Source organism: Stigmatopora argus, chromosome 12 (genome assembly GCF_051989625.1).
Source record: "Stigmatopora argus isolate UIUO_Sarg chromosome 12, RoL_Sarg_1.0, whole genome shotgun sequence".
Classification (NCBI taxonomy): domain Eukaryota; kingdom Metazoa; phylum Chordata; class Actinopteri; order Syngnathiformes; family Syngnathidae; genus Stigmatopora; species Stigmatopora argus.
The window spans coordinates 6,363,648-6,386,921 of NC_135398.1; the positions used below are offsets into that span (position 1 = coordinate 6,363,648).

Genomic DNA, 23,274 nt, shown 5'->3' on the forward strand with positions numbered 1-23,274 from the left:
AAAAAATAAAAATAAATTGGTATATATATTTGGTAAAAATTTGGAGTTGTAGATACTACATCTATTTTTGCATTCAATATTTTGTCCTTGATTTAGATTCATAAGTGAGCCCACCAAAAATGTGGAGGAAAAATAGTTTAAAAACATAAATAAAAAAATACACCAGTGAATAGAGGTAAAGAAAAAGCATTTTAATAGTGCATTTACAAGGTAGGTGAAGCCGAGGCTCTGATCCATAAAGTTGGGAAACGTGTCCACCTTGAGGTGGATTTACACGTACCACAAAAAACCAAAGCGCTTGTGTAGAAACTCTTCACGAGGTCTGAGGTGAAAAAGCTCCTCAGACAAAGGAGTTACCCAGCGATCCGTGTGAAACACGCTTTCACCCACCTGCAGGAACGTTAAATATTGGCTTGTTTACAGTCGCTGCATGTTTTGTGCTCAACTACTTCCTAAATGACATTTCTCTAATCCATTTTTTTACCTTCCAGCCAGGAACATCCTTCATGATAATAGCTTCCTCCTCCAAATTTTCCCTCAGCAGCCGAAGGTTTCTACCAAAGAATGAGAACAGTTGACAGAACATATACAAATTCAGTCACATAATGATAAACTTCCAAAAGGGTGGCACTTATGTGACGAAAAATATTTAGCCGTCACCTGCGATCGTGTTCCGCCTGCATGAGCGGCATCATCGCTATCCTGGCTTCCAGCTCCTCGATCTGCAAGCGCCTGTGGATAGAAGACAAAGTAGTCAAGTTACCAGATCAAAGTCTTAATATTACCAGAATTTAAACATAGAATGTAATGAATGATAGAGGTTAAAATGCCGATGTGACAAGATTAAAATATTTGTGTTGCTAATGTTAACGTTACGTGAACCCAATTTCTTGGTTTCTTGGTATATTAGTTCTGTTTACGTTTTGTGAACCAAGAAGTTATTCGGAGTACGCAGACTCCAGTCTAAATGCAGTGGCTAAAAAGTATTGGGTACACCAGAATGTTCTTACCTCCTTTCCCTGTTCCACTTGAAAATTCTCCAGTAGCCAAACACCATGATGCCGATGCCAATCCCGAACATACTATAGCCTGTTGAACGAGAGTTTTCCCATCAGGTCACTTTGCTCCATTTGGAACAACAATTCACCAGAGCTCCCAGTACATATCACAGGTGCAGTAACTACGGTGCATTGCCTCATATTTGGCGATTCACAAGTCACGACTCGGTCCCGAAGTATCCGTGTATCAATTTAGTGTTTTTCTTTTAGGTTTGAACAACATCTGGCTTTCATTATCACATTTTCTCAGTTTTGCGGCTATTGTCCAAATTGTCTAAATATGAAAAGATGTACAGCACTGAATATTGAACAGTAATTTTAAAAATGGCAGGTCAAAACATTCACAGCCCTGACCGTCACATGACTATGATTTGGGAATTCATTAAAAAAGGCAATACTTTAGACTTGTATGAATTGCATTTTGAAGAAATAGGACTTATCTCTCGACTGGTAAACAGACGAGATAATCACTATTTCAGCGTCTACACATTTTGTTGCACCTTTCCCAGAACATTCAGACCTTTAAAGCCATGAATGATACTTATAAAGACACACATTTCCCTTCAGTGTAAAACCAGGGTTTCAACCTTTACCTCAAACACTGCGCCAAGTCGTAACTATTTATAATATAATAATTTAGGAGGTTCAAGCTAGCCTGTTAGCATTAGCATTACACCGATAACCCAAGCCAAACGAGCTTTTGGTGTGCTATGGTTAAGTTTGAAATTTAGCAGTTCGCGAGGGTGCTGGGCGTACCCGAGAGTCCTCTTTTGGGTAGATTTCGCTTGTAGTCGAAGGCAGCATAGCCTCCTGGAGGTGGCATGTCCTGCTTCACCTTGGAGCCCGCCATCTTGCCCCAGCCTCCACTGACAGTCCAGTCCAAAACACGCTAGTAAGGTCCCCGAAGAAACTCTTTTTCTATAATATAGCGAAGGACGAAGTGCACTTGAGCGCCCTCACATGGCTATTTGCTGCCATTGACAGTGATAGATTTCCAATTCATTTCATGTTATTAAGAGGAACAAGAGAATTCGGTAGCACTCTGCTCTTATTAATACATTTTCTTAAATGGCATGCTTTTTTAACATAAAAATCACTGTATGTTCTTTTTTTTTACATTTTCCTCCTTCCTGTCAGAAGGTTCTGTACTTACACTGACCATTAATTGAAACTAGTTATAATTAATTATCAACACCACTAAATGATTGTCAGGGACATATGTATTGCACTTTTTATCAATTTTCATACAAAAGACCCAAAATGAAGTTTTAAAATGTATGTTTTATTCATTTTGGAGCTAGGAAAAAAAGTTAAAGCAAAAATAAATTTTAACAATCATTTTCACAACTCAATTTAAGTTTGGTTGCAAAGAAAATATGCAAGGTGGTGAGAAGATTAAAAAACAAAAACGTAATTGTTTTGTGCTTTCTGGGTTCACAGTGGGAGAAAATGTTTTCTATTGAATTAATTATGGTTTCTTGTTCCAGCGTGTTAAAATTCAACTCCCCGGAATTTGCTTTTTTCCACTGAAGATGTGACACTCAAATTAAAATGACAACATTGACATGAATAAAAAAAAAAGAAGCAAATTACAGATCATTATAAATGATATCACCATGCGTTGTTAGCTAAGGTGCAAAATGAACATTAGGTTTTAAAATGTAGACATGCTGTTAACAAAAAAGAAAAAAAATGCAAAAAAAGTCTTTGTTTCTGAAAACCACAATATAGTGAGTTCAAAAAAACAAAAACAAAACATCAATCCAAAAATAAAGAACAAAAAAATAACTTACTGTCAATAAAAATAAATTCAAACTTTTTTAACCTATGAAGATGAATGTAATGGAACATTTACAACGCTTATCCGGAGAAATTTGCTTTAAGCTATGTGTATTTATTTATTTATTTTTTAGGGGGAGCATGACTAGAACCAAGTATATTCAAGCGTTAATCATTTAGGTGGTTTGATACAAATCTCAGTCATCACTTGACTACACAGACAGTAGAAGAGTACCAAGTTTCACCTTTTTTGTTGTTCGCCCCAATCAAATCCAAATTATAAGAGGGACAGAAAACCTTAAAACTAACAGAAAAGAAAATGCTTAAATGAAAACACACATGAAGGAAACGTTTTTTGTCAATGTTTCGGGATTGTAGTTCCCAAATAGTCCTCCTGGAGCGCTGTTGACCGCGAAATTGAAAGAAAAAAAAAGCTAAGAAGTGGGTTGGATTTGTTTACTTTTCTATTTCCATGTGTTTGCAGTCTGCGAGATGGACGAGCGAGAGGGGATCATGTCCAGCAGGTACTCCCTCTGGCGTGCGTCCACGCTGGCTGAGGTCTTGTGCCCACTCAGGCTGGGGTTCACGTACGCCATCGTCACACCTGCGTGATTAAAAAAAAGAAAAAAATTAATTAAAAAAATAAAATCAAATAAATAAAACATCCTGAAATTCAGCTGAAATGTCACGAAGAAACCGCCAGAGTGCGCAGGACCCCCCGATAGGGGGCACTGCAATTGTCGTCTGAGGTTCGTTCGCTGGGGGCCAGACGGGAGTTTTAAGAGAGCGGATGAGAGGCGCCAGAGTCGGCCTTCTGTGAAAGCCAGTCTACCTTTGTTGCTGTTGCTCTGCTTCTTCCATGAAGTGGACGAGGCACTACCCCCACTCATATTCCTGCTGCCGCCGACTCCGCCGCCGCTCACCTTTGAAATCTGGGCAGAGCGCTGCGTCACATGCTCGTGCTTACCTGGTCGGCTGACCAGGGAGGCGGCCGCCACGGCGCTTTGCAGCTGGGAGGAGGACGAGAAGGACTGGGGGATCCCCCTGATGCTCCCGTGGGTGCTCTGAGACAAGACAGGTGGGCCGGGTTATCAGCGGCACTAAAACATCCATTTTTTTAAAGAATTGCTCATTCTAGCCTATCCTAGTCCGAATGGATTGGACGTCTAACTGAACCATGACCGTTTACATTGTCAAAGTGGCGGCCCGGGGGCCAAACCTGGCCCGCCGCATCATTTTGTGTGGCCCAGGAAAGTCAATCATGAGTGCCGACTTTCTGTTTTAGGATCAAATTAAAATGAAGAGTATAGATGTATATTAAATGTCCTGATTTTCCCCCTTTTAAATCAATAATGGCAATTTTTTTAATCAATTTTTTCTGTGTTTTTAGTTAAAAAATCATTTTGTAAAATCTAAAAAAATATATAAAAAAAGCTAAAATAAACATCGTTTTAGATCTATAAAAAACTGAAAATTCAGGGCTTTTAATCCAGTTCTTTTAATCCATTTATAAAAAAAATCTAAATATTATATCTAAAATGGTCCGGCCCACGTGAAATCGAGTTGACGTTAAAGCGGCTTGCGAACCAACCCGAGTCTGACACCCCTGGTTTACAGCCTATGGGTAACTGTTGTTAACAACTCACTAACACACCGCAAAAAAAAGTCTTAAAACGAATATGTTCCTAGCTTGCAGTAAAAAAAAAATAATCGCCCTATCGCATCCTTGTCTTTCCTGTACTATCAGTGAATTTGTGTATATATCCCTTTGTGACAGGGTGCCCCGTCGGTAAACCAAGTCACCTTGATGGATTGATGGTGGACGATGTTGGCCCCTCGGTGCAGAGAAGACGTGCGGGCCTGTTTCAGCTGCTGCGCCACCAGCTGCTCCGCCTTCAGCGACGACGACGACGAGGAACCGCCGTGGGAGATGGACGAAGACGTCTGCTGGATGAGGCGTTGCTCGATTTCCTGCTCCTGCTGCAACGCTTTGACGAACGCCGCTTTCAGCCTATTGGTGTGCTCGGCTTTCAGGGCCTTTTTCTGATTGGACGACATGCAGTCTTCGCAGAGGACGGTGCCGCCTTTGGCCTTGTCCTGTCTCCACCTGCACGTGAAGTCGGTGTGGCACTGGGTGCACATGTTGGGCTCTCTGATGGCGGGCTTGGGTAGAGGTGCCCCCGTCTTCCCTGGAGAGAAAAGACACAAAGTTGGAGAAGCGGTACAAAACATGTACAAAACCCGCCGCCGAAATACCTCGGTGAATGCTATCCAACAGGTTCTGGACCACTTCCTCGAGTCCCACCAGGTAGATGAACTCATTATTGGCTGCCGAGGGCAGGAAGTTAAACTCTGGAGCGGGGGGCTTGGGTGGCGGGATCTCGAGGAGTGTCTTCTCCAGTTGTTTCCGCAAAGCGAGTTTGGCCGCCGCCTGGCGGCTGGCCGGACTGTCATTGGCGCCCACCAGCGACACTACGCTACTTCCCGAAGAAGAACCCTTCATACCGGACGAGCCCTGCGATTTGCGTCCAATCGTTAGTTTGGCATGGTTACGCCGGCGATATTTAGGAGCGAGATAATGACCAGCGAGGTTGCGGAATTTCCTACTCTGATGAGGCCCGGCTGCACCATGTTTCTCTGACCCTGTCCTGCAGGGGTTGAGGTCCTGGCACCCAACAGCAGAGGGGGCGGCCCTGAGCCCCCACCTCCGGAGGCTGCCAACTGCTGCTGTTGCTGCTGCTGGCGAAGAGCCTGGATCTGCTGTGGAGATATAGAGATGGGCTAACGTTAGCAGGTATTAGCCTAGCCATAAATTAGCCAAACGACTTACCTGTGCTCCTCTGACCAAAGGCGGCATAATGATCTGGGAGCCATGTTTCGACGAAATCTGCTGCCCTCCGCGCACCAAAGGCGGCGGTATGACCGTGCCCAAACTCCGACCGGTTACAATCTAGTCGGACAGACGGAAACGGACAATGGGAAACGCTGCCGGAGAATGGAAAGGCGACGGCCGTGCGAGAGACGCTGTCGTTTAGGTTTAACCTGCTGTGAGCCTTTGCTGCTCCCGATAGTCCCTCGTATTAGAGGAGGTGGGGCGCAGGTAATGGACAACCCTGAAGACTGAGGGATGGCAAATATTTGGGGGTTTAGGCTTCGTACAGCAGATACTAAATCCGATTTTTTTCCAGCAAACTTTTACCTTTTGAAGACAATCCCTCTGTAACTGGCTCTGTCTGAGTTTCTTCAGCAACACTAGCTTAGCCTCCTCCAGCCTCAGTTCTTCTTTCAACCTCTTGATGACACGCTCCCGTTCAGCCGGGCTGCTCTTCTGCGTTGGAAACACGGGATCGATCACTTAGAACACAGGTGTCAAAGTGGCGGCCCGGGGGCCAAATCTGGCCCGCCGCATCATTTTGTGCGGCCCGAGAAAGTAAATCATGAGTGCCAACTTTCTGTTTTATGATCAAATTCAAATGAAGATTATAGATGTATAGGAAATATTTCCTGTATTTTAAATCAATAATTGCAGATGATTTGTACAAATTTGAATGTCCAAAAATGATCTATCGATCAGCACGATTGAAAAAAGCTGTCAATTTATTAATCAATTAATTTTGGCAGCCTAGTTGGAAGACATACTGGCCCTCCGGATGAAATCGAAACTACAACGTGGCCCGCAACAAAAAATGAGTTTGACACCCCTGACTTAGAAGAAACATAAGCTTCACGGAGAGACGTCATTTGGACTCCCGTTAAATTTGATCAAGCGTGACGACGGAAATTTCCGTCCATGTTTGGAACTCTTACGAGGAATCGTTGCGTTTGTTTCAATACAGTGATGGTAATAGAAAGACGTCTCACCATGAGGAGTTCGGTGTCCAGCTCCTTCAAGTGGCTCACGCCATTCACAGGTGGACTTGGTGAGTCGTTATCTGACAATATTATGACATCATCATCATCATCATCATCCTCTTCATCTTCAGGTGATGGAGGCCGCTTCTCTCTTTTGACACTGTTGAAAATAAAGAGATAAATTGAGCATCTATCACGTAACTAACCAAGGCCGCACCAATGACAATGTGCAGTTCCATGACGGGAATAGACGTCCAAACTATTTTGACTGAGAGGGATAGACAGAAATAAATTGGATGTCATTCGCCGTGAAGGCAGTTAATGAGTTAAAATTGAAATCTTCACAACCATTGCACCATTTGTGTCATCTGAATTGAATTTATTACATCGCAAAGCATGCAGGAATGTAGTAAAAAAAGGAATATAATCTGTCTTATTTTTGTTTAGGACACACATTGGGCTGTAAAAAAAACAGGGCCAGGCTTGAGACTCTACCCACACATAATGCATTTTATGAAGCATAAGTCAATGCACTAAAACACGAGGACCGTCGGCCTGAGCCGCCCTCTTTGTGGTCGCGTGTGTGTGTGTGTGTTTCCTCGGGGCTTAGCACCATCATCACTTCCTGTGGATTAATCACTACTTCCAAAGTAGTCACATGATCTCAAAGTCATTATCACGTGACTCACTTTTCCTCCAATACGACACCCCCTCCCCTCTCTGCTTCTTCCATGGTGGTAGCCTTGGCAACAGCCGGCTGGAACCGGTTTATGACACACGGCTTCATTTTGTGTGCGTGGACTTTTTAGGGTTCAGGTGGTGAGTTGTGGCAAAATGGAGGCAGACCAAAGGTCACCTCTGAGTACAGTTGTGCCTTTTGCCGTACAATGTCAACATCTAGGAAACTTCTAAAAGTCTCTTCATGTCCAAAAATAATTCAATTATATGAATTTTGGGCCATGTTAAAAAAAGCAGTCCCCAGTATCTAAAAGCCAGTTTCATGGATTGCCATTTTTCACTGCTGGTAGCCGCACATCGCTACTGAATTTGAGGATTTGCACAGACTTTAAAAATGAATTGGACAAACCCTTGGAGACGTGACTCGTAGCGTTCCATTAGCTCACCATTTTTCACTTTTTTATGGCGCTGCCATGATGTTTTCAGTCCTCTGTGGTTAAGCTTGTATTTGGAGTATTTGGGCAGAACCCAAGACATTGGAACGTTTGACTTCATTACAATCTAATGATTGGTTCAGGAAATGAACAAATGCAGACAGCAAACATTTTTATCCAATTTATTTTGACTGGCAAGGCTGGCAGTGTCCATTCACTGCCAGTCAAAATGAATTAGAAGTCTTATCCATGTTTACAAATGAGTGTGAAAAGGCCCTCCAAATTGACAAGTTCTTACCCTTTGGAAGTGCTCATGTCCACTGGTTGCTCACCAGTCTGGACCTCCACTTTGATGGTTGCCTTCACCTCACCAGCAGCCAACATGCCACCGGACACTTTTGGTTCCGCAGGCTGGAAACGCCTCACGGCATCCACGTCGTTCTCCGCCTTCATTTCCTTGTCAGCTCTGTCACCGCATCCAATCGGATTGTCCGAGTTTGCTTCACGAGCGGCCTCGGCTTTCACCGGCTCGTGTTCAAAAGATGGCGCTAATTGCCCCGCTTCCTCGTTAGCTCCGATCCCGATCAGACTTTGAGGGCCCTGTTCCACTTTGGGCTCAGGTTGAGGTGGCATGGTCTCCCGGGTCGTGGGTTGGGAGTCCTCCAGCTTGGGTCTTTTGCTTTCATTGTCAGGACTGGAAGGTTCCGTAGTAATCCGCGGTTCTTCATCCCTCTCCAGTGCCCTTTTCTGGCTGCGTGTCTGGCGGACGGCCTCCTCAGACATCCCCTGTGAATACATCGCCAAAAGGATTTGGTTACATATGTGGATTAGGTAGGGAGTTCAAGAAAATCTGTGGGTCATGTTGTCCACTCATACCCACATTTATCAAATTAGCCACGCCTTTGACACATACCCTCACCAACTTTCACTCATAATTCAAAGTTGAACAAATGGTTGGTGGAGAATGAACGTTCTTGGTTCCACTTTCAAAATAAAAGCCTTATTAAAGTAGGAGGAGCTTACTTTATCTTCGAGATAGAAACATCTTGATTACAAAACTATTTTTGCTTCCATTTGCTAAACAGAACTACACCAACCGGTCGGTTCATGAAGTAACCCTGCGTAATTCTATGACATCCAATGCAAGAGATGTATAAAATATTTTATTTTTGGATCCATGACAATGTGCCTCTTAGTAACATTGTCAAAAATTATGCTTTGTAATAGCTTTCCATCTTGATATGAAGATTTTGTTTTGCTAATTTAGACAGTACACAAAATACTATAATTCAACGATGATTAGAAAGAAACTGACTGATGTAATATAACAAAAAAGTTCACTGGCTACTTGCAAACATGTCAATGTATATAGATATATTTTTTTTTAAAATACATTTCATATTAGAATATTATTCAAGTGTCTGAGCAAGCTAAATGAGCATGAGTACCATCTAAAATGTGGAAAATTGGTAGCCATGGAGGCTTCAGAAGAAGAAATAATTCATGTTGGGTTATGAGATTTGAATTTTGCTGCCTGCGTTTAGAACTGGCTGCTCTGCATCTTTTGATCTCATTCACATATAATCGCTTCTGCGATGGTCTGACGGACTGACCTTGATTCAAAAGCAATGAACACAGTGTTAGTAAAATGCACTCCAGACAAAAAAAAAAGTTGTGGAGCTAAATTCCACAAAAATTGATCAAGCGTTTTTTTCTTCTTCACTTTTTCAGTAACTATCCAAACATTGATTACAACTTGGATAGTTTAAAAACTACACAGGAGACTGAAGTCCAACATATAGTGAAAAATTCATCCCACAAGATAACGTCAAACGCCAGCAAAACTCAATTTTCTTCGATTTGATCCCACTCTTAAAACCTCAGCTCATCTTTTAAACGATCATTTGTTCAGTCACTCACACAAACACACTCCCGCATTATCATTGCAACGCCCGTCCTGAGTCTCTCAGGGTCAAATCCCAACCGAAACTCAAGGAGACACGAGGTCAGCCGGCCGTGGCTCGGTAATAATTATGCCCAGCTTTCCACTGATAATGACACTATGTGTGGAATTCCTCATTGAATAGGCAGAATTACAAAAGAAGAAAAGCCAAGAAGGAGAAAAATTGTGAAATTACAGCTACATGGATTCATGTGACGAACAAAATTCAACACCCATCTGCCATCATTCCACTTTGACAGTACACTAATCATACTATTCAGTTTGCAAACCCCTAAATATTCTGTAAATCCTTCTTCACGTCCAACAAAAGAGGAAAAACTCAAATGTGCCAAAGGTTGACATGCTCCAAGTCGGACCAATACGGCATGCAGTGGGAGACGACCTTTGCCCGTAGTTCACAGAAAAGATAGTCGGAGATGCACGCTTGAAACTATCACACTATAAACTTCTACTGTAGCATTAAAAATAATATTCACGCATCTACAGAACACCACCTGCCTACCATACGGCGATAAATGAATTTTTACGAGAAAAAAATAGAATTACAATCACGGCGGTTTTCACATCTCAATGGGGGTAACTATGATGCATATAGAATATGGCAACAGCTGACTAAGTTTATGTTTTTTTTTTTTTTCATATAGGCTCTTACATCACTAAAACACACATGACATGACCCTTCCCAGGATTCATTGGGACACACAAAGCACTTTTCCCGAGAACTGGTTTAAACCAGTTGGCTAGTGTGTGTATGTGTGTGTGTGTGTGAAAGAGAGGGAGACGCCGAAGCTAGTTTTAACCCTTCAGGTGCCGGAGCAGACACTCAGCGTCCACAGTGGCGGCCATTATACGTACTGTAGCAGAAGGAACGCCGCTACGTACCCCACGACCTCGGGACGACCTGTTTTTTCTTACACCGGGTCTGAATGGCTGACGGTTTCACATTTCATCTTCGTGGCATTTTTTTTTTTAACACGCGTTTCCTTTGAGGCCTTACACACACATACTTCAACACATGGATCATGGCCCCACTGACCCACCCATGAGCATGGTAATACAAGCAACCAGTCTGAAAAGCGTACAGGCAACTAAAACGCATGAAAATGGATTGCGTAGATCTGATGGCGATGACGTGTGCTTGCCCTGCTCGTATTGCGCCACATTTTTTTATTCATATTTCCCATCAGCTCTTACAACGTGGAGGGAAAAGGTCAAGCAGCTAAACACGTAGTTAAGCAAAGTGTGTTCTGTTTAGCTATTTTTCACCACCCAAAAAAGAAAAAGTACTATTCCTTTTGAATTCCGTCCAAAGTTATCATTCAGCACTGGGGTGTGTAAACTATTTTACAAAGGGCCACGGTGGATTCAGGTAAAATGAGCATTATTGTCTTTCTGCATTGATTGAGCTTGAGAGTTGGATCTTAAAAATTCTGCATGTAACCACAAAATGGAATTACAGAGTCTAATACTTTATTCTTTCCAATGTGCTCAAGATACATTAGCTACAGTTGTGCATGTGACAACGTGAGGATTAATCTATGATAATCTAGTTATTACGGCTCAAATAAAATATACCACATAGGAATAGATCACAGGGCACTCACTCCTAAAACTGCTTTCAGGACAAAGATCCATCCCAAGTAAATCAGGTGTAGGATAAACAACTATCAAGACAGAGCACATAGGCAGGTCGATCTGTGATGATTTCTAGGGTTTTCATTCTTTCACCCAGTAGCTGACAGATTCTCACTGTCAATCAATCTCCCTGTGGGGTAAACACATTTCCAGTATGTTTAGATCATGTTCATATTCACCCACTGACAGATTCTCTGTCAAAATGCCGAATACACAAGTTTTAGCAGTTCAATTTTCATATAGACCGAGCGGGACACAATCCCATATTAGGGTATTCTCCTACGCACAAGAACTATTAAATTAATTGCTGTACATTTGTTGTGCAACTTGGAAGTGTTGAACAATGTCAGACCAAAATGTTGCAAGAAATGATAACCGCCGCTCCATTTTTCCTCCTTCCCGACATCATTTCAGTGGCAGTTTGAGAATCCCCACGTCTGTCATACTGCTCCACACCATAGCACTCAACTTGTTGAGATCCTGATCTTTCACTTAAGCAGGGGTGTCCAAACTACTCCACAAAGGGCCGCAGTGGGTGCAGGTTTTTGTTCCAATGCATCCAGCACAGACAGTTTAACCAACGAGGTTTCTTCTGAAACCAAGAGCACTTGACGGCAATCAACTGATTACGCTTTTGAGACAGCAGATTGGTGAAAATGTATCCTCTTCTACGGTTGTAATGAAAACCTGCACCCACTTCGGCTCTAGAGGACCATTTTGGACACCCTATGGCTCAAGGCCTTTGAAACCCCTTAAGTCAGTTTGAGTAAAGCCCTAGCTTTGGTCTAACGCCCGCTTCTGGTGTTGAGCAGTATAATTGGTCAAGAACAGATCTTCCTTCAAAAAATCCTGCCTAGGAAAGCGTCAAGTCTGCGAGTTGGTGATGAACGGTCAGAAATCTTATCAAAATGACAGAAGGGGACAGAAAAACTTGGTAGCGAGAATTTCACAGTGTTGTGCTCGACCTTTGGCATCCAACTGTCCTCAAATCAAGTTGTCCTGTAACGCCAGCACTCGGGCAGCGGCTTAAAATGTTGCCTCCAGACAAAACCTTTACACAGAACAGTGGCCGAGCACACAAACACCCTCAATCAGTCTTGTTCATGCTCAGCGTAGCGGCACTTTCTAGAAAGTGGAGCAGAACAACGCTATAAAACTTCTGGGTATCTCCCAACTCACGCGTTCAGGTAAAGCCTGGTAATTTGAATTTGACCAACGTACTCAGTCAATTTGACGGACTGATTTGGCAATGTCAGCAGAGTCCTTCATGACACGTAACCTTCTCCACTCTTCTTTATTTATCTGACCATTCATCAAGGCTGGACCCCATTTGTTCCTAGACAATGCCTCAATGATTGTTTAAACTGCTGTTGCAGCATGCAAGGAGCTGGCCACCCCAGCATGCCCAAATGGTGAGCAGATGTCCAAGTTATTTAACAAACAGTAATTCAAATCATTACTGGCATCTGACGCACCCTTGATACCGTTAGAACGGCGGTATTAAGATGACAACTCATTCAATAAATGAAAAATGACTTGATGTTACACTGATCACAACATTAGCTATACATCTACAAATTACCACCATCCAACATTGCATCGTGAGAATTTTAAATATACAATGTGGATACTGAGGGTCACTTAAAAATCAAATTCATCGTCTAGTTAATGGTGTTGCCATTGAAAAGAATTCTTCTTTCAAAAATAAGGGAATATCTGAGTGAGCCCAACATTTTGAACAACTGTACGGCCAAACAATAGCATTGTGATAAGAGCAGGTGATATTACAAAAGCCTATCTGAGGAGTGATGGATATTATGACATAAGACCTTAATATTTCATCACACGTACAAACATTGCCACAGCTGAAGTTAAACAGCAATATGTGCTGCCTCAACAAGAAATACTGCTTGAGCTTTGTCAACATAACGTGAACACGCGCACACTAGCTTCTGTCATACATAAATTGAAGGAAAAGTCTTTGAAATACTTGATCCTTCACGTTGACAATCCCGAATTATATTTAAAGTAGTCTTAATAGATCAACGATACACAAACTAGACTGTAAGCAGGGAATCGGCAGAATCAGAACAGTCATTGATGTCAGTTTCATTGACGGGGATAGACATCCAATGCGTTTGAACAGGTAGTCAAGGCTAGCCAATTAGTTCATAGTCCATTTCCATTGGAAGACGGATTTGTCGCTGCCAACGCTCTAAAAAATCGAGTCAAAAAGATTGTACATCCAGTGTAATTAATGGCAATCAAACATGAGCTAGTTCGTCCAGTTTAAATGAATTTGACAACTATTTTTGTCAACGGCAATTAACTCGGCAATGGTATTTTCCCAGTGAACCAGCTCCTTGTCTCTATTTTGCCTTTAGTGGAAGCAGGAAAGGTAATGACAGTGAAACAATACTGAATTTAATTCTGTTAAAATGTTTCAGCCTTTAACTCTTTCAGTGCCATTGACAATAATCGACATCTAATTCTGTGTCTGTTTTCATCGTGCTGTAAATTTAAATGAGTTCATCACTAGTATACGTCCCATTCATTAGAACTGGGCTAACAGCAAATGATCTCAAATGGATTGGATGTCAAGCTGGTCACTGACTGAGTTAAAGGCACGTGGATTTATGCAACAGAACAAGACAGATTTAAAAGAGAGGGGGATTCGGTTTAGTTCAACATTGTTCTCATTAGGGTTCGAATTTGGGTTAGGTATTGCACGTTCGCATTGTTTCAGGGCATCGCCCGGAAGAGTCGGAAAGTTCATTCAACTCCATAATGGTTACTTCCTCGGGAAATGCTTGAAGTTTGGACTTAAAAGACATGGTTGAACTTTTAGGAATCAGACAGAATAACCACGGAGGCCAAAATCCCTGAACTAACTGGCACACTTTGTGTGTGCGTTAGGGACTATGTGCGCGTGTGTGCATGTGTGTGTTCAGCTTTAAGACGAGGAAGACTACGCTTGTCACAGCGAGAAGTAGGAAGATTAGCTACTAGATAGCAAAACCAATAGTGGCGGCAGCCGTCGGGCATAAAATGGACAGCGGCTGCCACAGTCCCCAGTCCACCTCCACGGTAGAGCCCAGAAAAAGTCAAGTTGGCCCTTTAAAAACTAAAGCCAGCCCACAGTACATGTGCTACTAGCCGGCTTTTTTTAATTGTTGACGCTGCCTCGGAAGAGGTGAGCTCACGGAGGAGTTAGCGAGCTAACATTAGCTCCCTCCGCACAAACAACAACAAGCAGTCACTTTAGCTCGTATGTTCAAGGCACACGTGAAATCACAAGAGCCGCAATACACACTTCGAGTCAGTCACCCCCCCCCCCCAAAAAAAAGTAGTAGGTTAGTAAACAATAGCCAGAACCGAGTCCGAATCCGTGACCTGGCTGTTCCCCCGATGAGGGACAGCCGTCATCTCCGCCGAGGGAGCAGCAACTTTGAAAAACATCCCGTCTTTACAAAGCCAAACTTGAACGCAGCAAACCGGAGGACTAGTGTTTACCTTTTCCGTCCCCCTCCCAAGGGGAAAATGGTCGAGTCGGAACTCGGTAACGTAAACGAACCGGCCCACGACCGGAGCTTGCCGCCGGCGAGGAAACGTTATAATCCCGGCTCCATTTCACCACTTCCAACGCACGAGAGCAGTTCCAGTAAGCGCGACAAGCTTCGGAAAATACGAAAAAGAAAGCATTTGACTAGAGCGGGGAGCCCCCTCCCTTTCCTCGCGGCTCAACCTTTGGCTCTGCGGAGAAGTGTTACTTTTCAACAGCCCATCAGCTTCTTTATCGTCACAGATAGGTGGAGGAAGACCTGGCTCCTTTCGACGAGACCGAATAAAAGGCTCCCCTCGAACCACTCCGTAAAAAAAACTTCGGCCCCCCTCTAGCCCCCCCTCGCCATACACACAGCCAACTTACTCGGTAGCTTTGTCGCCCGCACGTCGCCGATGGTCGCCCAAGGAATGTTTAATCTGCTGTTAACCTGGATAAATGGTTGCTTTTTTAAAAAAATCAAGGGGATATCCTCTTTTTTTCGGCCCTCCCCGCCGCTGCCGCCGCCGCGTCTGTTGCCAAATAATGCGCCTCAACACACATGGAGCCGCTGCGTCCTCTTTAGTGGGCATGCGCACCTCGGCATACCAGGGCGACGGGATCACATCATGTAAGCTGATGACCACCAAGGGCCAAGGTAGGGAGGATGAGCAAAGTCAACGACCACCTACAACCGAGCCCACCACTCATCCTGGGTGTCCCATGGGTGTTTTTTTCTCCAGTCTCTAAACTATGAGTTTGAGTCGGAGTTTTGAGTTTGATTTAGTATCTAGTAAGGGACAACACATTAATGAACACTCATATTCAGTGAGTGGTTAGCATGTTGGCCTCATCGCTCAAATCCAGGTCAGTCCGCCTGTGTGGAGTTTGCATGTTCTCCCCGGGCCTGCGTGGGTTTTCTCCGGGGGTACTCTGGTTTCCACATTCCCAAAAACATGCATGGTAGGCTGATTGGACACTCTAAATTGCCCCTAGGTATGGGTGTGAGTGCGAATGGTTGTCCGTCTGCTTGTGCCCTGCGATTGGCTGGCCCCCAATTCAGGGTCACCCCCGCTTCTGGCCCGAAGTCAGCTGGGAAAAAAACAAACTAAAAAAATAATGGAAGATGATGCAAAATCACCTATACCTCAATGACTGTCAATGAGGGCGATAGATGTCCGGTCCATTCAGACTGGAAATGTTGGTACAGAATAATATCTCCCAGCCCTCCCAGTCAAAACGATTAGATGTCTATTGCCGTCAATAGCAAGAGAACAGGATCAGCCTTTTTGTGATTTTCATTGATCTGTAGTTTCCTTGTGTATGAACATTTTTGATGACCATTGACTTTTTAAAGGTTTATACGCCCCGATTACAATAGTAGGTTAATGCGACAGTAATATAGCAAAATGTTCCACCATGAGGCCTGTGACACAAAAGACAAAGAATAAAGTCAGGAAGAAATGACTAAACTGGCTATACTGCTCAACTGAGCCAAGAAGTTGAGCTGGATCATCAACTTGTCAAATATGGAAATAATGTAGTGTTAATTGCTCCAGGATGTAAAACAACTAGTCTCAAGCTCACATCAAAAGTTTCATATTCATATATTACAAGAGTTTTAACCTCTCTGTGCTTCTTATGATGACTAAATTATTTGTTTACCTTTAACGAATTAAACTCATTATGACATTGAAAAAGTTCACATTAATCCCTTGACATAGAATATTATTACATATCAATACAATCATGGGAAAATACTTTTGAAACCAGAAATCAAGGACAACATTTACTTGAAATAATTTATTTGGTTTAAAATAAGGTTTGGTCAATTTAAAAAAAGAAGACTTTACAATTTTAGTTTTTTTTTCTTTTATAAAGGTTTCTTCTATAAAGACCTGGCCTGTGGACTGCAAGGTGGTCAATTACGATCCAGTACAGTCTTAAAAGTAGTTGCTGAAGATAAACCAATTAGTTTTGGGAAAGTTGCCAACCACAAAGCAACTTCAGCAAGATGTCATTTATGCATCCAACTCATCCTCTCACCTGAAGTAGTTTGTGCATCCATTAGAGGCTGTTTAAATGTCGAATATGTGAATGTCTTGGTAAGCAAAACACTGTATCAGAGTGCAAAAATGCATTCCACATTCCTCACCTCACTACAAAAAGTTATGTGTATGTAGGACCAAATCCTTCCTATATTTCAAGGGACCAAAGAAAACTTCCAACAACAGCTAGTACTTTTGAATATTTGTGTTGAAAATACTTTGTCGTCAATTAGACAGCCTAGACATGACCACTTTCTGGATTTCCTCCCTGGCAATTCTCTGCCAGGCCTCAACAGCCACTGTCTTTACTTCCTTATAATTCTGGAATGCACGCCTAATTAGATTCAGGTATGGCCACCGAAATGTTCGACTTCTTTGCCTTTACAAGTTCCTGTCTATACAGAGAGCAATCCATTGAGTTTTGAAGCGTTTGACCGAATATGAACAGATAATATTGCCCCGAAACATTTAACAATGCATCCTTTTGCTTTTCTAGGATTTCACACCATCCATCTGAATATAAGGGAACCAGTTGGGTTTGATTTGAAGGCAAGATAGCAAATTGAAAAACATATATTTTTATACTTGGTCAAATTGAAATGTGAAAAAAAGGGGAAAGCTTTCCCAGCAGTGGCGCCAGGCTTTTGATTTTTATCTCTTCGGCAGCACATCCCCGAAGAAGGAGCTATCTGTAATACTACTTCCATACTATAAATCTGATGGTAGCACAAGAAGTCAGCATAAGCACTGGAGTGTGAGGGGGGCCGCTGTTCTCTAACAGGTGGGGGTTGCTGCGTTTGAGTGCTTTGTCAGCTTCATTTTGCCATCCTAAGCTTCTCTTTAGATCAGGGGTCTCAAACTTGCGGCCCGCGGGCCAACTGCGGCCCGCGGGACGATAATTTGCGGCCCCCGTCTTAATATGAAATATCGATTTTTTTTTTTAAATTTTTTTTTTTTTTTTTTTTTTTTTTTTTTTTTTTTTTTTTTTTTTTTTTTTTTTTTTTTTACCCCTTTCCCCATGATGGCGCCGTTTAAGTGGCAGCCAGTGGCAGTAGCTCTGTCCACTCATGTTTTTCTTGTTTTACAGCATGTTTTACATGAAAAATTAGAGGGAACATTGACATGCACCTGCTTGTGGCAGGTGTGATACTGGTGTGCCGATAGCGAGCAATGATGATGTCGTGACCGGATGATTCGCCTAAAGACGTTTCGCCGACGGACGTTTGACAGACGGACAGGTCGTACTAGTATTTGTTAGTTTAATGATTAAATACAAATACTAGTATTTGTATTTAATCATTAAACGCTGTTTTCAGCTGGATTTGACCGAATTTGAGAGCATTTTGAGCCGTTTGGCGAATGGACGTCTATAGACGTTTTTTTGCCTCCATCGCGATATCATCCAGTATTTGTATTTAATCATTAAATGCTGTTTTAGGATGGATTTGACCCGATTGCTGTCATTTTACGGCTCGGTTCTGCTACATCTGCCTGCCCAAGAGTGCTTATTCCCGGACTGCCATTGATGGTAGACGAACATTGATTTTTACTATAATTTGGAAAACACCGGCGGCGGGCCGGATTAAAAATCGTAACGGGCCGTATATGGCCCGCGGGCCGAGGTTGAAAAACTTGTACACACACGATCCGGCGGGGCGAGCGTTCGAATCCCGTTTCGGCGAAACCTCCGTTCGGCCGAATGAACGTTCGGTGGAACGTCCATTCGGCGACCTGCCCGTCTGTCAAACGTCCGTCGGCGAAACGTCTTTAAGCGAATCATCCAAGTACCGATGATGTCGCTCACACTGGTACTCAGTGCGCTCAGGGAGGTTGTCTTTCTGCTCAGACCAACAAAAAATTAGAGGGAACTTTGGTTCGGAGCTGAATGAACCAATCACGGTGAGGTATACGGCTCTGGAGGGCGGGACATCGGCCGGGCTGTCCAGTGCCTCGCTCACTCACTCATTCATTCCTCCAATCAGCTGGGCGGAGGAGAAGCCGTGAGGCCGATCACTCCGCTCGGCGCGCACACTCCTCCGCTGCTCTCAGCATAGAACTGAATGAGGCGCTATGATCTGTGATCCAGCCTGTGTCAGTGTCTGTAGCCATCTCCGCGATTGAAACGGAGAGCGAAAGTGCACATGCGCCACAAACCCGCGCGACTGAATGTGAAAGATCAACCCGAGACTCATTCCAAGTGGAAAAACATATTACAGAGCCCCAGAGATGTCTCTTTCAAAGCCTGCCGTGAAGAGAAAGGTCGGTGATGAGCACAGACAGTTTCAAGAAAAGTGGGGAGTGCAATATTTCTTTGTTGAACACAGGGGCACCCCGACGTGTCTCATTTACACTGAAAAAGTTGCGGTGCACAAGGAATACAATTTGAAACGTAATTGTACTACGAGACATGCTGAGGGGTACGAAAAATACCAGGGAGATGAGAGAGCCAACCAGGTTGCCAGTCTTAAAACACGTCTTCTGAGGCAACAGGATCTCTTCAAGAAGGCTACCAAAGACAGTAATGCAGCAGTCAAAGCTAGCTACGCCGTTTGTGAGTTGATTGATCCTGTGCTAAGTGATCCCAAATGGCTCATGGACTTGGCTTTTCTTGTTGATATCACACATGAGCTTAATGTACTGAACAAGAAGCTACAAGGCCAGGGGCAACTTGTCAGTGCTGCCTATGACAACGTGAGAGCATTCTGCACTAAACTTGTGTTATGGAAAGCCCAGCTCTCTCAGACAAACCTTTGCCATTTCCCAGCATGCAAGGCTCTCGTGGATGCAGGCACACCATTCAGTGGTGAGAAGTATGTTGAGGCCATTTCGAAGCTACAGGAGGAATTTGATCACAGATTTGCAGACTTCAAGACACACAAAGCCACATTTCAAATTTTTGCGGACCCCTTCTCCTTTGATGTGCAAGATGCCCCTCCTGAGCTTCAAATGGAGCTCATTGACCTGCAGTGCAACTCTGCACTCAAAGCCAAGTTCAGGGGGGTGAGTGGAGAAGCAGACAAGCTTGGGCAATTTTTGAGAGAGTTGACCCCCAGCTTCCCTGAACTTTCCCGAAGGTTCAAGCGGACCATGTGCCTTTTTGGGAGCACATACTTGTGTGAGAAGCTCTTCTCCACCTTGAACTTCAATAAGTCCAAGTACAGGTCCAGACTTACTGATGAGCATCTTCAAGCTCTACTGAGGGTCTCCACTGCTTCCTCCCTCAAGCCAAATGTGACTATGTGAGAAGAAGCGCTGCCAGGTCTCTAGCAGCAAGGAGTAGGCAAAAGAAGCCGTGTTCAGAATATTTCATGTTCAATGTTCCATTCAAGTTCAGAAAGTTAAAGGTTAAAGAGCTGTTAATACAGACATTTGAAACTGAATAAAAATAATTCATTTTCTCTACTTAGCCAGCCAGTGTATATCTACTGTATGCTCATTAGTATTATTTGGTTTTATATTACTGATTGATTTATTTTTTATTCATCTTTAAGTTAATTTATTTAATTCATTATTTTTTGTTAAAAAATAAAGATATTTGATAACGTTGGAAAGTTTTATCAGTGCTTTTCTTGTGGAAATCCTGATGCGGCCCAGTCTCACCCAGACTCGGCCTCTAGCGGCCCCCAGGTAAATTGAGTTCGAGACCCCTGCATTAGATGAAGGCCTGTTTTGAAATGTCGGAGCAGAAGATGTTACATAATGCACTTATCATTTACATCCATGCTGAAGAAAATCATGGGGATCTTTTAGATAGTTTATGTGCTCGCCAATGTACATAATCCAGAGTGATAAATCCTTCAGCGGAATTGTTCATCTATAAACAAACATGACAGATCCCTTAAGGAATCAAATATTTCCACCACTTAGTTTCATATGGATCAAAATGAAAACAGCATTGTGGAACAATGGGAGCTATCAGTGTAATACATATTAATACTATAATTACAGTAATTGTGCAATGTACTTTTAATTCAATCCCTTTAAAGCATGTTGCCTATAGATAACTGCAGTCTAAGGTTGGACGGACTTACAATAATATTTAACAAAAAATACTTTTTCATTATAGAGTTTGACTAAGTATTCTTTTGGATAGTTGTACTGTACATAATAGCAGTTGTTTTAGACCAGGGGTCTCAAACTTGCGGCCCGCGGGCCAACTGCGGCCCGCGGGACGATAATTTGCGGCCCCCGTCTTAATATGAAAGATTGATTTTTTTTTTTTTTTTTTTTTTTTTTTTTAATTTTTTTTTTTTTTTTTTTTTTACCCCTTTCCCCATGATGGCGCCGTTTAAGTGGCAGCCAGTGGCAGTAGCTCTGTCCACTCATGTTTTTCTTGTTTTACAGCATGTTTTACATGAAAAATTAGAGGGAACATTGACATGCACCTGCTTGTGGCAGGTGTGATACTGGTGTGCCGATAGCGAGCAATGATGATGTCGTGACCGGATGATTCGCCTAAAGACGTTTCGCCGACGGACGTTTGACAGACGGACAGGTCGTACTAGTATTTGTTAGTTTAATGATTAAATACAAATACTAGTATTTGTATTTAATCATTAAACGCTGTTTTCAGCTGGATTTGACCGAATTTGAGAGCATTTTGAGCCGTTTGGCGAATGGACGTCTATAGACGTTTTTTTGCCTCCATCGCGATATCATCCAGTATTTGTATTTAATCATTAAATGCTGTTTTAGGATGGATTTGACCCGATTGCTGTCATTTTACGGCTCGGTTCTGCTACATCTGCCTGCCCAAGAGTGCTTATTCCCGGACTGCCATTGAAGGTAGACGAACATTGATTTTTACTATAATTTGGACAACACCGGCGGCGGGCCGGATTAAAAATCCTAACGGGCCGTATATGGCCCGCGGGCCGAGGTTGAAAAACTTGTACACACACGATCCGGCGGGGCGAGCGTTCGAATCCCGTTTCGGCGAAACCTCCGTTCGGCCGAATGAACGTTCGGTGGAACGTCCATTCGGCGACCTGCCCGTCTGTCAAACGTCCGTCGGCGAAACGTCTTTAGGCGAATCATCCGAGTACCGATGATGTCGCTCACACTGGTACTCAGTGCGCTCAGGGAGGTTGTCTTTCTGCTCAGACCAACAAAAAATTAGAGGGAACTTTGGTTCGGAGCTGAATGAACCAATCACGGTGAGGTATACGGCTCTGGAGGGCGGGACATCGGCCGGGCTGTCCAGTGCCTCGCTCACTCACTCATTCATTCCTCCAATCAGCTGGGCGGAGGAGAAGCCGTGAGGCCGATCACTCCGCTCGGCGCGCACACTCCTCCGCTGCTCTCAGCATAGAACTGAATGAGGCGCTATGATCCGTGATCCAGCCTGTGTCAGTGTCTGTAGCCATCTCCGCGATTGAAACGGAGAGCGAAAGTGCACATGCGCCACAAACCCGCGCGACTGAATGTGAAAGATCAACCCGAGACTCATTCCAAGTGGAAAAACATATTACAGAGCCCCAGAGATGTCTCTTTCAAAGCCTGCCGTGAAGAGAAAGGTCGGTGATGAGCACAGACAGTTTCAAGAAAAGTGGGGAGTGCAATATTTCTTTGTTGAACACAGGGGCACCCCGACGTGTCTCATTTACACTGAAAAAGTTGCGGTGCACAAGGAATACAATTTGAAACGTAATTGTACTATGAGACATGCTGAGGAGTACGAAAAATACCAGGGAGATGAGAGAGCCAACCAGGTTGCCAGTCTTAAAACACGTCTTCTGAGGCAACAGGATCTCTTCAAGAAGGCTACCAAAGACAGTAATGCAGCAGTCAAAGCTAGCTACGCCGTTTGTGAGTTGATTGATCCTGTGCTAAGTGATCCCAAATGGCTCATGGACTTGGCTTTTCTTGTTGATATCACACATGAGCTTAATGTACTGAACAAGAAGCTACAAGGCCAGGGGCAACTTGTCAGTGCTGCCTAGCATTCTGCACTAAACTTGTGTTATGGAAAGCCCAGCTCTCTCAGACAAACCTTTGCCATTTCCCAGCATGCAAGGCTCTCGTGGATGCAGGCACACCATTCAGTGGTGAGAAGTATGTTGAGGCCATTTCGAAGCTACAGGAGGAATTTGATCACAGATTTGCAGACTTCAAGACACACAAAGCCACATTTCAAATTTTTGCGGACCCCTTCTCCTTTGATGTGCAAGATGCCCATCCTGAGCTTCAAATGGAGCTCATTGACCTGCAGTGCAACTCTGCACTCAAAGCCAAGTTCAGGGAGGTGAGTGGAGAAGCAGACAAGCTTGGGCAATTTTTGAGAGAG

At 43.4% G+C, this 23,274-nt stretch overlaps 2 protein-coding genes across 6 annotated transcripts; both read right to left on the bottom strand.

Moving 5' to 3' along the window:
* Positions 1–170: 170 nt before the first annotated feature.
* Positions 171–1,968, bottom strand: ndufa13 (NADH:ubiquinone oxidoreductase subunit A13). Its single transcript, XM_077615909.1, has 5 exons — positions 1,815–1,968; positions 1,011–1,089; positions 661–732; positions 485–554; positions 171–390 (listed from the first exon to the last, which is right to left on the bottom strand). Exons 1-5 carry the CDS (start codon positions 1,906–1,908, stop codon positions 271–273), a joined length of 435 nt encoding a protein of 144 aa, XP_077472035.1. The 5' UTR covers positions 1,909–1,968; the 3' UTR covers positions 171–270.
* A 351-nt stretch (positions 1,969–2,319) lies between these two features.
* Positions 2,320–15,520, bottom strand: LOC144086041 (transcriptional repressor p66-alpha-like). 5 transcript variants are annotated; one of them, XM_077615793.1, is made up of 11 exons: positions 15,328–15,520; positions 8,100–8,587; positions 6,699–6,849; positions 6,037–6,165; positions 5,880–5,957; positions 5,668–5,787; positions 5,421–5,597; positions 5,094–5,352; positions 4,641–5,026; positions 3,670–3,901; positions 2,320–3,441 (listed from the first exon to the last, which is right to left on the bottom strand). In XM_077615793.1, exons 2-11 carry the CDS (start codon positions 8,582–8,584, stop codon positions 3,302–3,304), a joined length of 2,157 nt encoding a protein of 718 aa, XP_077471919.1. In that variant the 5' UTR covers positions 8,585–8,587; positions 15,328–15,520; the 3' UTR covers positions 2,320–3,301. The 5 variants fall into 5 exon arrangements, with proteins under 5 accessions (XP_077471919.1, XP_077471920.1, XP_077471921.1 ...); XM_077615794.1 differs by lacking the exon at positions 15,328–15,520 and adding an exon at positions 14,913–15,265; XM_077615795.1 differs by lacking the exon at positions 15,328–15,520 and adding an exon at positions 14,775–14,871 and having other exon boundaries at positions 3,805–3,901.
* Between the last annotated feature and the right edge of the window lie 7,754 nt (positions 15,521–23,274).